Here is a 16,943-nt window from a genome sequence, read left to right on the forward strand (position 1 = left end):
GCTTTTGCTTCATTTTCTACTGCTTTCTCCTTCTTTCCTCTTGTTTTCCGTGTGCTTTCTCCTGCTTTTCCCAAGTTTTTACTGCTTTTCCTTGTTTTTCCTCATTGGCTATCCTGCCTGCTGCACATTTCCTTGCCTAGCCCCGCCCACAACCTCCTAGTGCCCCTCCCTTTTGCCAGGACCTACTCAATGGAGGTGGCAGCGCGAACCCATTGAGCAGGTCCTAGGCCCAGCTCTCTCGTGCTGCTGAACAGCTCTGCTTCCTCCCCATTTCTCTGAGTGCTTTCTCCTGCTTTTGCTTCATTAGGTCGAGCATTCGAGGCCTCTTGTAAATACTTTAGTATATACTTATATCTGTATGTACTTTGTGAGCTCTGGAGATCAGCCCTAGGACTTGTCTGCTTCCACTTAGGGACTTTTTTTCTGTTCAACTGCCTCTATTTAACTGTCTTGATAGAAAACAACCAGCAGAGATCAGTAAAATACCAGAATTGCGTTCTGCTGAGGGACTTTCTTATTTCTATTTTCCTGGTAACTGCCACTATCTAACTTTCTTGATAGAAAACGACCAGCAGAGGTCAGTAAAATACCAGAATCACTTTAGCATTCTCTAAATTCCAGTCCATAGAAATTGTATACCACGATCACCCGTATACAATAATAGTTTTTTTCAAACATTGTATTTTCAGTGATAAGACCACCGAAGGCCCTAATTTTATATTAAAACAGATCTTTGGATTATACCAATTCCCACTGAAAGGCAATATTTCTCTCCATGTGTTCCCATACCTGGTGTGTCACGCAGTTTGGTGTTAACTTTCCCTCCATGTTAAATAACAGTAGATGTTTCAGCACCCAGGCTAATGTGCTGCATAGCTAAATACATATAAGATCACAAAGGCTAGACTGATTGCATTGCAAATGCTTGTTTTTTACTGCTTTCTCCTTCCAAAAGCTTTGAGGCACTTGGTATGAGCTTCTTCTGAATTTATGTTGGATTTAAACTTTTCAATCAATTTTACTAAATTCCAAACCATGGCATGTGGACCCAAACAATATTTGTTGTGTACTCTATGTGTTAATGAGAACAGCTTAGAGAGTGTTCCGAGATTTCCTTATTTTGGTCTTCTTTTTTATGCCAACGGTTCTTGTGCAGAAAACGTCAGGTATACGAACACAATATTTAGGCAAGCTATATACTGTTTATTTATTATTTGTGAAGAAGTGGAGGGCAAGCCGATAACTTCATGTATAGAAATATACTCAAAGCAATGCGTACCTATTGCCAGTTATGGTATGGGCTCTTGGAGAATATCGGGGTCTGGAGTCAGAGGCACACCACTTTTGCAGGTGTCTCCTTTCACTTCCTCTCTCAACCCCCCACTACTTTTGTCATGATGGACTGGCTCTGCTATATCTTGGGTCCTGAAAAATTCCAGGGCCTCGTTCAGTCCCAACATAATTAATGATTGTGTTCGGTATGATGGGGTTTGTATATCCCCTAACTTGAATATATTACGCAGAATTCTGCTGCTTTGTGCAAACAGCTTTATTTGAAAGTCCCTTATCAATATGCAAGACTGACAAACTTTCAAGGAAGCATTTAGTTATGGAAAGACGCTGTGCTATAAGAGAAAGTATGAAATTATGTATACCGCTGGTCAGGAATTACATCCCCCTTAAAATTAACCCTGGCCTAGAATCATATTTTCTTTTTATGTCCAACAACTGGGAAAGAGCCCTATGATTAAAATTATGTGGCGGCATTATGTTTTATGCTTTGTTTCCCATGGGGATATTATGGGAACCTTGAAGGGAAGAAATAAGCTTGTGATAATGTGTCTCCCCAATCCGTATTGCACTTTGTGGTGTTTTGTAAGCTGTACAAATCTTTTAGAGTTCAATAATTATTACCTCTTTTTAACATTTAACAATTTAAAAAAGTGAAGAGTGGTTCTCCGGTTTTACAAATGCTACCTAGCACTGATGTTTGTTTTAGAATGGGCAGTTTTCTCAAAGCATCCACATCTTATCGTAAGAGTCTAAGGGCCCGATGTAGGTAACTTCCATTTAGCGAGTCCTTAATAGCGATTTTTACCGAATCGCTATTAAGGACCCGCTAAATGGAATGTAGGTAGGAATCGCTAAAATATTAGCAATTCCTTAACATTCCTTAATAACTAATCGGTAATTGAGATTCGTTATTAAGGAATACATAGCCATTCATTCCTATGGGCTAGGAGGCTCATAGGAATGAATGGGAAGAGATTGACTATTAGCGATTCGGTATTACCGAATCGCTAATAGCGGGAGCGATTTCAAGAGTGCCAGGGTGTCCAAAAGACACCCTGTTGCACCCCTGAAATGTGCATGTGTGCACATGTGGTGTACATACATGCCCTAAGGGCATGGATGTGTGTAACATGGCATATTTAAAAAAGCAAAAAAGTGCTTTTTTGAAGGAAATCGCTAATTACCACCAACTTGAAGTTGGTGGTAATTAGGGATTCCTTAAGGCCGAAGTGCGCTATTTTTAGTGCTACGTACAATGCATTTAAGGAATCGGTATTTCCGATTCCTTAAATGCAAGAGCAACATAAGGAATCGCTATTTAGCGATTCCTTATTTTGCAAGTAGGTTTCAACCTACCTGCATTGGAAATGGCTAAATACCGGTCGGTAACACAGAAATGTAATGAATTTCGGCGTTACCGACTGGTATTTAGCCACCTACATCTGACCCTAAATTTTTAGATTATGATGTTTTTGTAATTACTAGTTTTTCCCATTGTAGTATATTATGTCTATTTTATATATATATATATATATATATATATATATATATATATATATATATATATATATATATATATATATATATATATATATATGTATGTATATGTATATATATATTTCGATCACTCCACTGCTGCTGGCTCTTCAATTTACGAAGAATGGAGCAAGGACCACAACTTTGGTGCATAGAATCAATGTATTCACCCCAAGATAAATCAGCCTTTACGCGTTTCGGCTCTGGAGAGCCTTGATCACATAACGTACCTGAAACCTATGTTTTTTTCAGTGAAATTCAATTGTTTTGTAAATGCTAATTTCTAACTATAACGTCTGTAAAACCTATGGTTTTTTCAGAAAATTTCAAAGGTTTTGTAAATGCTAATTTCTAACTACAATGTCCCTGAAACCAATATGGTTTTTAAGTAAATTTAAAAAAGACGTACATACTTTTTAAAGTGAAAAACTAACTGTAACAGTAGTCTGTTATAAGTTATAATTTAACAATATTTAAAACTAAATTAGCACTAATTAACATAAAAGTGTGGAAAAAGTGTGATGCAGCAGCTATGATACCTGACTTCAAACAACAGCATTCACGGTTCGATTCCCGGCCCCAGCGGCAGGTTAGCCCACCACTATGTCACTGTGGGCAACACCTTGCTAAATTTTCCCGACGCCTCTGAGCGCGTGGACACCTCTCTGGGGGTAGCTGTACGCTTTAAAAATGCTGGCATTTTTTACATTTAAAACCATAGTGATGAGAAATATTGTCACATATTTTATTTGTCTTCTATTCTGAACGATATTTTTGTTATGTCTTCTATTTGGAATTACGGCAATTAATAGATTGACACGGTTTGCCGGGTAACAGTTTTTAAGCTCTCCAATGTATGTACATATTAAGGAGCTTATACTGGTAAGGATCAAAATTGAAACATTTACCGCTTCACATTTTGTAACTTTTTCCAACACGTGCACAAGTTAAACAGTGACAACGTGAGCACGTGTTAACTGTAAAACGTGACATCTAAATGGGCAGAGCCGCATCTTCCTTCCATAGACTACTCAATAACCAAAAAGTATATAAACCACACCCGTTGATTGATTAGTTTTGTTTTTGCAAGTTATTTACGCGTGTCCATTCTGTGATGCAGGTTCCCTTTTGTAGCGTTGGATTCTTCTTTTGCGACAACAAAACATATTACTGAGTTGTTAGTTGTTTGATTATGGCATAGTACATGTTTATAATACATAGCTATTTGTCAAAATTTTAAGATTTGTATTTAGAAAAAATTGTTATTGGTTGTTTTTGCCATTTATATGTAACGTCAGCAGCTTGTTTTGAGAAACAGACAGAATAGAGCAAACACTGTTCTTTTTCTGGCTCCTTTGAGCTCATATACTGTGACTTTGTGTATTATAATATTGACACTATACTTGACCTCAGAGGTGTAGGTGGCCCGTGAGTGCAAAGACTAAAGATTTATATGCAATGTCAACAGATTCTGGTTCTCACTCTGGGTCCCCCCTGGGACCATATAGTGTAAATATGTACATTATAATATTCACAGTCATTATGATCTCAGAGGAGTTTATGACCCGTCGGGGTGAAGAGGAAAGATTTAGAAGTCCCGGAGAAAAGAAGCTTTGAACATATTCACAGCTAGAAAATATTTCGATATTGATCTTGTTTTGTGTTCATGACTTTATTTTTCTTTTTTTTCTTTTCCTTTTGTGTGTCATCAGTGACACTGTATATTCTAATACAGTGTCATATTTTCAGACAACATGAGTTGGGGCTTTGTCGGCGGCAGGAGTAAACAATGTGAAATATAGCTTACTGACCTTTATAACTTACATATATTTTTACAGTGAGATTATTTTTCGAAATTGCAGTTTAAAAAAAGATTGCTTGCATAAATACTTTCTTACAGAATACCTTTGATAAACCTTACATTTCTGAATGATATTTTCGTATTTCTCTTTTTCTCTGTTGCTGTTCCTATTCACCTTCTCCCTATAGAATATATAAGACCAGTAGTGTATATTATTATACTATTATCCTATATGTTCTTAAAGGAGTACATTATTTGTTAGCGGAGCAGTGAACAACTTCTAAGCACTACAACAGAACTTTCCCGAGTTCTACAGAATAGAAATTGTAAAAAATGATAAAGCGTACATTTCTATGTAATATGAAGTCATTTGTGTTTAACTGTTTTTTTACTTGTTATTGCTCTTGTGACCTAAGATGATGTAGTGCGGGAGTGTTTCTTGTAGCACTTCTTTTCTACTTTATCTAAAGGTAACTCATGCCCACTTATATTAACAAGAATATGGAGCAACACTTTTACAAACTATAGGCAACAACAAAAAAAGGGAGGGTGTGGCTACGCTTAAGGGATATTAGATGAATTGGGTTTTTATTTGTCACCCCTCTGATATATACAGCTACACTTTCCGAAGAAAGTATATTTGTGTTTGCTTAATAAAAACTGTTTCAAACCTAGACTGAAAATTTTGCAACGTAACCACACCTCCCTGTCAGAAAAGTAAACACCACATTATAAGTAAATAGTGCTCCTGGGAAGTATACCACCAGCGGACTTAATAAAAAGAAGACCACAACTCACTCCGTTATTTTCCTGACGTGATTTGTACGCCCTATGTAAATTATATAAATGGCCCTTAAAATATATAAAAAACTATTTACGTATACGTATTTTCTTTTATAAATACCAATAACTTGAATAACACTTCATATCTATGAAAATATTCTCCCCACTCTTTCCTCATTTTTAATCCTAAATTTGTTTTTCATCATAATGTTTGTCTCCATTACGTGATATTGTATTTTCATGCCAATTATGTCATGTGCGTATGGTATTTCTTGCTGTATATTGCCTCCACTTAATTACCTTCATGTCGTCTTTCTTTTTGACTTGGATGTTATTTCAATGATTCTGTTTTTCACCAAAACCCTCCCGCCCCTCTTCTCTTTCTCTACCTCACCTTCCATTCACATTGTATGCTCCCACCTTATGATACTGAATGCCTTGGTCAATTATCGTGACTTAATGGAAGCCCCGGGCCGGATGGCCATGTAATGGGGCGAAACACATGTTGGCTGCTTGTTATTTTCTTGCACACCCATTCAGTCTTTCTTCAATGAGTCCCAACACCGATAAATATTATTTTTACAATAATTCCAGCTTATTGGAATTATTCCTAAAAAACTATGATTACCTGTACTTGCCCTGACACCCACCTTTGAGTTTGTTAAAGTTTAGGGGGTAGGGGTACCCCCCTGTCCAGGACAAGTAACCTAACAACAAATTTTTGCTCAATATTCAATGACAAGTAAGGGATTGGGACCCACCGCTCCTCATATATATATTCTCTATGCTATCGTTTATGATTGTCTTTGACACTCAAATAAAAAAAATAATGGTTTGGTTGATTGAAGTTCAGAACAGGTGATCTTAAGTATTATTGTTTTATGTTATACATTTCACATAACCAACGGGGATCTAAGCAACATGCTCTGAAAATCTTAGCTGCCTGACTGATCCTTCCTTGTAGTATAAATATGTTGAAATCCTTAGGGTACTTTCACAAATAGGTAACCCAGACGCAACCTGATTTCTTAGGAGGCAGCATAATAACTTCTTTATGGATGTCAGCTAATGTCCTCCTTTCCAGAAAAAGACATATATCCATTCCATTAGAGAAATCATGCCATTCCTAATAGAAACGCTTATGGGATGAACCAAACATATAAAAAGACAGGAATTTCTTAGTATTTATTTGCTTTGGATTTTCAGATGCAAGTGTCACACCCATAAAGAGATCCTTCTGATCGAAAGCAGACAGTTAGTTCATTCAATGCAAGATGAATACTGGATCTCTGATCACATCTTGTTTTGTATCAGTAGTCCATTTCCTGTAAGGCTTTTTAATCAACATTATAACGTATACCCCATCTTGAGTTATAAGAGACACCGAACATTTTTATTTGGACAGTGATATTAGATGAAGGGAGATAATGGTATTTGCTCAAAAACAATCTGTCTGATATTTGTTGCTGCTGCCATACAGGTCTTAATACAATCATTTGAGGCTTTTTCGTTAAAAGCTCTTGACTCTACAGCCAATAATTGCCCTAGTGACTTATTCTGAACTAGTGAATACATTTGTTTAGTAATTAATTATGATCTTCTGCTTTGTTATCTACCACTTTCAGGACTTCGACCATGTCAACCAGAAAGCTAATTTTAAACACCGCTGCTGAGAAGCCTATGTAGTCAGCCCATCATGTGTTTCGGATGCCTGATAACTAGAAGCAGAGCATAGGAAAGGATCTGTTGGACAGGGAGAGGATGATGTAAGTCAAAGAAGAGGAACCGATGGAAGTAGAGCAGACAGGCAGCTACATAATTTTGTTCTTTCCTTAAGCCAACCAGATTCTCATTGTTTTCTTGACGGTGTAAAGGAGACTGACTGTAGGAACCGACTGGGGTAAAATAATGGCAATTGGAGCTTTGTCCCTCCTCACAATTGAGTACCTTTGGATTAGATGCCTTAATGTGCATGGCATGGATGTGACAAGAAGCCATACTTCTCTTTTGAACAAACTTTTTAAACAATTTTAAAAGATCACTGACTGCTCCATCTGACAAACCCAGCTCATGAGGGACATTTAGGTTGAATGAAAAACAGTTTCTTGATTTTAAAGGAAACATCTTAACCAACATCACATGTCACTGAGCTTGATTTATTTAATTAATCGGCTGCTGATGACCTTGGGAATTTATGTACAGAAATAATTGTTTACCAAAGACTTACTTAGTAAACAATATTTTGTGTACCGTCAATTACTAAAAACAATGAAAGCAAACATAAAAGCAATTTGTCTAGCCTCACGCACTCACTTATAGAAAATGTATTATTTATAAACAACAGACGTACAGGTTGGCTCACACTAAAAAGAGAGAGAGAGGAAATTAGGTGCTCACCCCCCCCGCCCCCAGTGATAACACAGAAGAGAAAAAAAAAGTATATCATTTATTTTGATAACCATGTAGATTGTGTATTTGCTAGAGGAACACAGATCAGAACTGTTCATTGGACAGGGCTTTATTTTCCTGCGATTTAATATGAGAGGCCCATTTCCTAATTGTGTGTGCCATATTTTTTGATGGCGTTTTAACTCCGTTTAGAATATGGAGGTGTCATCAAGAAAGAGGGGTTGAGGGACAACTAGGTGGAAAAATCAGGCCAAGGATACATTAGAAAGTGTTTAGTGACTAGTTTACAAGGCTAGACTAGCAAAGTAGGTGAAGTACATGTAATTGGTCATTGACCTCTGAATTAGAAAAGCAGTCTCAATGGAAGCCTGAAAAATGAAACCCAAAATTAAATGGGTAACTTTTAGCCAAGGTTCATGATAAGGCTGAATGTAAGAACAGAGGGTTTGTGTGTTCTCCGTAGTAATATATACTGGCTTAGTGAAGTACAACACTGGGGTGAGAAGAACGGAAATGAATGTTCACTGAGCAAGTCATTGGAGATGGACCTATCGTAAAACTGTCAATCATTAGTGTCTTGCAGTAAATTGTGTAATATTTAGAGAAGTCGCATCAGAAAATGACTTACCTGGAGTAAAGAGTAACATGTAGCCCTGTCAGCAGAGATGAATCCTGCATGAGGGTTATAATAACCTCATCGGAGGCCATGGGGTCTACTTCCGTTATCAGTGATCACCCTGTCAGCAAGAATGAGCCAACCGCGGGAGGTTCAAGAGCACAGAGGAAACTCAAGGGTGGGCACTGGGACCTACAAGCTGCAAACTGCGTTACTATTTGAGAAGCCACTTGCGGGGTAGTAGCACTTCAAAAGGTGCAAAATTTTATGTTTCTTGGTAATGCAGTTAGTTGCGGGGTGGTGAGATAGAGCGAACCACCACTGTCAGAGAGGGGATGAATCCTAGCCCGCACAAGGTGGGAGTACACGTCAGAGTGAGGTTTGGAAAACGTAAGGAAAGTCCACTTCTGAGATTTTACTTAATGGAACAAGACTTAAATAAATTAGAGAGGCTTTACGGCAAAATTAGAAGAGGAAAAGTAGGGAAAATAAAAAAGAAGACATAGAAGAAATACTATAGCCTATAGGAAGGCACTGTTTGTTACTCCATTGTTTAATTCAAATGATGTCTTAGTAATGAGTTGAAATGAAGCCTCTCCATTTCTTCATTGTACTTAAACCAATTTCGCTGTAGTTCAGCATTGGACCCACTTGCATTCAACTTTTTGTAGGATAGGCCCAACGTTTCTCCTACTACACCTTCTTTTCTAGTCTAGCCTTATAAACTAGTCGCCAAATACGTTCTAATATAATCTTGACCTGATTTTTCCACCTAGGTGTTCATCGACCTGTCTGTCCTAATGAGAACTTGATATTTCCATCTGTCGACAAATACAACACATATACCTAAGAAGCTGACATTATATTAGACTCCAAGAAAATAATGCCCTGGCCAATGATCAGTTCTGAGCTGTGTGTTTCTTGTAAATACAGAAGATATATATTGCTTTTCATCTGTGTTAACACTAGGAACACTAAACTCCAAATTTCCTCTCACTCTCTTTTCATTGTGTTCCAAGCTTAAAAGTTTCTTATGATTAGCTGTTTTATGTTTGTTCATCAAGGATAATAGAATTGATTGCTTGAAGTTAGAGAAATTGCTTTTATGCTCACATTCATTGTTTTCAGTGATTAAATCGATTGACCAAAATAACACTGTTTACTAAGTGAGTCCTTGGCGAGCCATTGTTTCTGTACATACGTTTATGTGCTGGTTCCTACCACAAAATGGGTTGCTTTTGTATTTCTTAAAGATCAGCTGAGGCATGGCCATTTTTGACTTGGAGCAATCGTCAAGTCACCCACAATAACCTTTAGGATAAGTGATTCTCAATAGTTAGGAGTCTCCTTGGGTTATTTCAATGAACCAAGATTAGTGAAGCCTTCCGAACAGTATCTAAAGTAAAAAGATTAGCATTCTTTTCAACGCTGAGGGCAGATTATTACCAAATGGTAGAGGCGTGTGGCTTGCCACCTGGCAAAAGAACTGCAGCCTTTCCTTTCCCAGTTTAGATTAAAGTAGAAGGGGAATTTCTTCGTCACCTCATCACAAATTCAATTAAAAAAAGTTAAAACATAAACATAGACACATACATTTATAAAATCAAACAATATACATGTAGATGTTGTAGTAGCAGCCTACGGAGGTGGCCCACTCCAGACTCTGTGGGCTATGGTAGGTTTGCATCTGCACGTTCTTGGCTGTATTTCACCGCACACAAGACGGTGGCATACCGATGGTGCACGCAGCCTGGCAGTCTTGTGTAGATTGTGGCCATCGCACCCAGCTGGAATCACAGGTGGGATCAAAAAGCTGGCTAAATCGCCACATGCTGTCAGGAGAGGAGCGCCTAAAACAGTTCTGACAAACGTTGGAGCAGTCAGTGGAGTGAGAGATGAAGAAGCAGCAGAGCACCATTCTCCCCCATCAGGAGCAACAAGGACTTGAGCTTTGCCCAAAAATCCAATCCGATAATTATTGGGTCCCATCTATAGCTTGAATAAAGAGTGAAAGACAAGTTATTCTAGGGGCCAGCTGCTACACAGCGAGCAGAGGACAGATTCAGGCAGTTACGGAGAAAGGATAAGATGGTGGAGGCAAGTGGAACAAACAGCAGCACACCCCCAAAGGTAACATTTACACATTTACACCCTTTTGTACCATCTTACAGGGGGATAGAGATGTAGGATGGTATGACCCATTTTGCACTGAAGTCCTCTGCTTATCACTACATAAATGTGAGGTAATAATGCTTTTCTTCAATATTTAATGTTTGCATGGTTTTATGGCTGAGATCTTGCACAATACACACAATTCATATCTAATTAGATTGCCCTCGGTCTCTTAGTTTTTATGTACAGTTGGGTGTTAGGTTTTCTTGGGTGTCTCACAAATTTGGAGACAATATCTTAAAACATACCACTTGGCAAATCATGGGGACAAAACCATGCATCCAAAATGCTCCATACATGGTTGAAGTTCTTGCATATCCCTCTCCTTTATAGTATGGTCATTCATATATATGGCCCCATTTGACAGATGCCAGTATGGGATAGTTGGAGGGGGGTAAGGGAGGAACAAAAGGGAGGCAGACACTAGGCTGCAAAGAACAGCTCCTGCATATTCTTCTGATCTCAAAAATAAATTATCCGTTGTAGACAATGGGTCATCGTTCCTGTGGGTAATAGGATGGGAGATCGGTTCTCTGATCTACTCCCCAGAGGGGCTAACCTATAGGTGGGAGTAGGGACAAAAGAATGGACAAAAGATATGCCTTTTTACATATGGCTATAAATGTATGCAGGAGTTCACTGGTATTTCTGATCACCCATTGGGGAAGTACATGGGGTAACACTCCAATTTGGTTCCCTGGGTTAGTTGAAATGCAGATGCTGAGTAGAAGCCCACGAGAGGTACGCCTTGTACCAGGATACATGGCTTTCAACTCTACACAATGAGTCATATCTTGTGTCAGGAACCCAAGACAAAGATTTGAAGTTGTAATTAGTTTTGCAGTGGGACCTGTAATTAGTTTTAGTGCGGGACCTACACTGGCAGCAGAGAACCAAGAGTCCACACCAATGTCTGGTTGAGAAACACAAGAGATGAGAGGCTAGCAGTACCCATCTGCAATCATAATATTGGTCCCAGGGGTGGCCTAAGACTATGCAAGAAGTAGCGCCTCCTGGAAATAGGAAAAGCCCCAAATGTGGCATTAATAGAGGATGTCCATACATGGGCATAGCACCTTTTCAAGAGTAAAATAGCCTCTATTATTTAGCATTTCAAAATGATCGGGAAAGCCAGTTGATCATGTGTAGTTCCGAACACTTCCATGTGTTCCTTTTCCCATGGAAAATAGGACTGTGTGGGTGTGATTGTGAGTGTTTCAGGGTCTGTTAGGATTTAAGTGTTTGTCATTTATATTTCATATTGACATTTTACCTGCCAAGGAAAGTGTCTAGCTCTTGTTGAGTTTCCTTGTTTGGTTTGCACAACCTCATTGAAAGCTATTGTCCCGGGCTTTCTTCCCTTGCCTATTTCTTTTTCTATTTCTTTTACTTATAGAGCGCTTGAATCACCCCATTAGGGTATCTCCGCACTAGGACCACACAAGTGAGCTAGGGAAGGACAATTAGAACAGTGAGGTTTTCAACAGCTTTCTGAATGCCAGATAATCCAAGCATTGACGCATATGAATGGAGAGTTCATTCCAGTAATGTGGGGCTAGATGGTAAAAAGCTTTTCCACCTAGTCAGGTTTTTTTTAAAGTGTGGGACTTGGAGCAGCGATTTAGCTCCAGAGCGGATGGGTCTGGCGGGAACATAGTTAACACATTTATAGTTTATGTAGCTAGGGCCTAGGTTGTTTACTGCTTTGTATGCCATACGGCAGATCTTAAATTTGATCCTCTTCTGTATTGGCAGCCAATGCAGTCTTTGAAGTAGAGGGAGTGATGTAGATCTTGGGGGGGGGGGCATTGGTCACCAGTCGGGCTGCAGTGTTCTGAACCACTTGGAGTTTGTTTAAGGAACTTTCATTGGCTGAAATCAGCAGGTCATTACACTAGTCCAAGCGGCTCAGGATTAGAACCTGGAGCAAGGTTTTCCTGGTTGATAGTGGTAAGAAAGGGAAAACTCTTCTGAGTAGGCTGAGGCTATGGAAACATGCTCCAGTAGTGGAAGAGACATGATCACCCAATGTGAGTTTGTGGTATAATCGAACTCTGAGTTTTTTTACCACCTGTTTTGGGCATGGAGTAGGACCTAAGGGCCATATGGTTCAACATTCCGTTTTGCGATTCCTAAATAGCGATTTTTAAGGAATCGCTATTTAGAAATCGCAAAATGGTATATATGTAGAAATCAGCTTTTTTTAGCGATTTCTTAATATACCTTAATTGCGATTAGCAAATTGCTAATCGCAATTAAGGAATCATTTCCCATTCATTTTTATGGGCCAGGAGGCCCATAGGAATGAAGGGGAAATGTGCGATTAGCAATTAGCTAATCGCAAATAGAGAATATTTTCAAGGGTGCAGGGGTGTCCAAAAGACACCCTGCTGCACCCCTGAAAATGAAATGTGTGCACATATGGCGCACATACATGCCCTAAGTGGCATGTATGAGCGTCACATGGCACCTTTTGTTTTTAAAGAAAATGCTTTTTTAAACGAATTTGCAACTTACCACCAACTTGAGGTTGGTGGTAATTTGCGATTCCTTAGGGACAATTAGCAATATTTTTTTGCATCATACATTGCATTTAAGGAATCGCAAATTTTGCGATTCCTTAAATGCAATCGCAAAATAAGGAATCGCAAATTGTGCGATTCCTTATTTTGAACCACATTTGCTTAATACACACCACATTGGGAATTCGCATTCGCAAAGGCCGAAATTCTGCGAATTTCGGCCTTTGCGAATGCGAATTTCAATGATACATATGGCCCTAAATCCTCTGGCACCAGCCAGGGGACCATTTCACAGTGGCTTCACCAAATAGCATAATCTCCTACTTAGCAGCTTTGAGTTGGAGAAAAGTGACTTTCATCCACTCCGCTATGGCCTTCATTCCTTCTGCAAAGGTGTACTGAATGTTGGAGTTGCATTTGTCAAATGAAAGGAGAAGTTGGGTATCATCAGCGTAAGATATGGGCATAAATCCCAGCTTCCTCAATAGTCTTGCCAAGGGAGTCACGTAGATGTTAAACATGGTGGGGCTCAGCCCTGAGACCTGTGGTACTCCCTTGGTCACCCTGGTAGTCTGTGAGTGGAATGGACCTCGGGTAACGGTCTAAGTTCTATCGGATAGAAAGTTGGACAACCATTTCAAAGCATTCCCTGAGAGGCCTATGTCTCCCAATCTTCTGAGTAGAGTCTGGTGTGAAATGGTATTGAATGCTGCGGAAAGGTCAAGCAGCATCAATAGTACTTCTTGACCATTATCCAGCAACATCCTGATATTGTCCGTGACTGCCACTAGTGCGGATTCAGTGCTATATCTAGGACGGAATCCCAATTGGGAGGACTCCAGGCAGTTTGTGGATTCAGCAAATTCTGAGAGGTGTTTATTAATGTGTTTTTCCAGGATTTTAGTGTGTAGGGGAAGTAGGGAAATGGGGTGGTAGTTAGTAACGTCTTCTGCAGAAATGTTAGGATTCTTTTTGTATTCACTCCTTTTGTGCACCCTTCAACCATTAGCCTAGCAAGGATGCCAGGCGCGCTGGTGCAAGCAAGGAAAATGGTCCCTTTAACTGCGGTTGGGGGTATTAAAATACAGCAATTATCAGGGTTTAATGAGCCCCTCAAGGATCTGGGCCTGTGCTACTGTACCTGTTGCACCAATGGTAGATATGCCCCTCCCTTCAACGTTCTTCTGACTTTATGAACTCCATTTGAACCACTTATGATCTATTTGATCATTTCTCATTTTCTCCTCCTCCATCTTCCCTGTTCTGTTTTTTTCATCTCCCTCCCATCCCCTCCCTTGCCTTCTGTACACCAGATTCCCTCATTTTACTTTCTGTTCCTTCAATTACGCCACAATGTTTTCATGCTTGCTAGTTCCAGTCTAGTCCCAGTCAGATATGCAAAAATCTGTCCGGGGACTCTGGCCAAGGTGAGTTGGCACCATGCATGGTTTATGCACCACAATCAACATTTAAAATCTCCAGGTCAATGCATGCAAATCTGAGAATTATTCAAATACTATTTGAGAAGCATTTTGTTGTTTGTGTCAAAGACAGTATAGACTTGATCTTTAAACTGGCTGGCCGCCGCGTCACGAAGCTTCAGTGCTGGAGTAGAATGCATGAACCATGTTGACTGTGGAAAAGAATTATGTGCTCATGGGCATTATTTTGCTTCTGGAATACTTGTCTGGAATCCTGATCAATATATTCATCACAGTTGTGATCAGCATGGATTGGGTCAAAAGGCAGCATGTCATCCCTTGTGATATCATCGTCCTGGTCATTGCCTTTTCGAGAACATTAGTGCTGTCAGGAAACATGGTCTATGTTGTGCTCATTAATGTCTACTATGGACAGTGTTTCGCTGTTTGGGTGGATATCGTTTTCCTGTATTTTGGTACTTTTTTGAGTATCTCCAGCTTCTGGTTCACTGCTTTACTTTATGTCTATTACTGTGTGACCATTGCCAACTTCCGCCAGATGCTCTTTGTTCGCCTTAAGGTGAAGATCCCTCAGCTGATGCCATGGCTGATCTTGGCATGCACTGCTGTATCTCTGTTGTATGCCCTTCCCTCACCATGGTTTCAAAATGTGTCCATCAACAATTCAGCGACCATCTTCTTCGCCAACAACAGCGGGAAAGATTCCACAATGGAAACAGTCCACTGGAAACCTGTGCTATATTACTTGCTTGGCTATGTCCCACCATTTCTTATATTTTGTGTTGCGGCTGTCCTCTTGATTGCATCACTCTTCAGACACACCAGGAGGATGCAAGGCTGCACCGATGCTTCCAGCTGCCCGCGCATGGATGCCCACTACCGCGCAGTGAAGTGCGTAGTGGCTTTCTTCCTTTTGTTTGCAGCATACGGTGTTGCCTGTCTGTTTGAAACAATGGGTCCCTTCCTCACTCAGGAGACCTGGGATTTTGTCACCCCAGCGATTACACAGTGGTACCCATTCGTGCACTCCACTCTCCTCATCCGGAGCTATCCCAAACTCAACAAGGCGGCAGGGAGAGCTCTACGGCATGCTCAGTGCTGGAAGCAGAGAGCCGCCCCTGAGGAGCAGATGCTGTCTCATAGATAGAGAACACATTTTATCTCGATAGAAGAAATACATAGCATCGTGATTCAAAATACCTTCAAATTAAGTGACACTAAAGACAACCCTGTGACAATGGGTGCAAGGATTGTGCACAAAATCAAGTTTTTTTTGCATCTAACTGCAGACTACATGTGCTGGAATTGGTAGAAAATATTTGAAAACACATAGGGGCGATTCACAAAAGCATTATATGAGTATGGGAAGTATTCTTCCAACACACCTTTAGGAATTGGTCCTAACACATCTAAAATAGTACTGCAATGGGATTTCATTGGGGCATATTTAAAGACGATTAGTACAATCAGAAAGGAGTGTGTCTTTTTGAACTTTTACCAACAAGGATTTGGACATTTCGAGGCAGATTTACAAATGCTTGAAAGAGTACATAATACAGTACTCCAGTAGTACTGCTTCCCTCTCTCATAAATGCTTTTGAGAATCACCCCAAAGAAAAGCAACACATTCAACTATCCTCATCAAAATCGTTAACAATTTGTTAAATGGTTGGAAAAAGTTGCAAGATTTCTACATCCTAAGATAATGACTGTCCCTTGAAAAAGAGAAAAGAAAGTTGCTTTTCCTTAGACCCTTCTTTTCTCCTATGCTCTCAAAAATTTTAGAACATCTCCTCCACCTAGCTCTCCTCCAGCAATATAATCTTGTGCACTGATTTCAATATTATGTATTTTTCTATATATGTTTAAAGCATTTTCTCCTCCTCCTTTCCTGTGTTCTCACTGCAGGAAGATATCTCTTCTGATTTCATCACTAGATATTTTGTTACTGCATAAAATACATATATTTGAGTTTATGGCCGATGCACTAGGAGGTTTAAGCGTGACTGTGAGCAGGATGAGATGTGAACCTATGTTATTAATGTGACCCCATCATCCTGAATCATGTCACTATAAAGATTTCTTCTAGTGTTTACAGCCTAAAAACAACCAATTTAGTGAACGGTCCAATGGTATAAAGCACTTTAGGAACTCTGCCTATTTGTCAGTAGCGGCTGCTACTGGACTCGGTGGTGAGGAGGGGAGGGCGGGGGAGTTGTGGGAGATTAAACAGATAACATAAAAAACACACTTAACTCGCTACGGCCGGTATTGCCTTCGACTCTCCTCTGATCCCTGATTAGTCTGAGCGCGCTGTAGTTCGGCGCTCAGACTAAGCTTGGGAGCTTGGGGCATTTTCTCCACCCAGG

At 39.8% G+C, this 16,943-nt stretch overlaps 1 protein-coding gene across 1 annotated transcript; it reads left to right on the forward strand.

The window, feature by feature from the left end:
- Positions 1-14,758: 14,758 nt before the first annotated feature.
- Positions 14,759-15,721, forward strand: LOC144762611 (taste receptor type 2 member 40-like). Its single transcript, XM_078647838.1, has one exon. It carries the CDS (start codon positions 14,759-14,761, stop codon positions 15,719-15,721), a length of 963 nt encoding a protein of 320 aa, XP_078503964.1.
- The last annotated feature ends 1,222 nt before the right edge of the window (positions 15,722-16,943 follow it).

The sequence above is a fragment of the Lissotriton helveticus genome, chromosome 6 (genome assembly GCF_964261635.1).
Source record: "Lissotriton helveticus chromosome 6, aLisHel1.1, whole genome shotgun sequence".
Taxonomy (NCBI): domain Eukaryota; kingdom Metazoa; phylum Chordata; class Amphibia; order Caudata; family Salamandridae; genus Lissotriton; species Lissotriton helveticus.

What these genes read in the sequence shown, in the direction of transcription:
- LOC144762611 (XM_078647838.1), top strand. Translation starts at nt 14,759, where the DNA reads ATGTTGACTGTGGAAAAGAATTATGTGCTCATGGGCATTATTTTGCTT.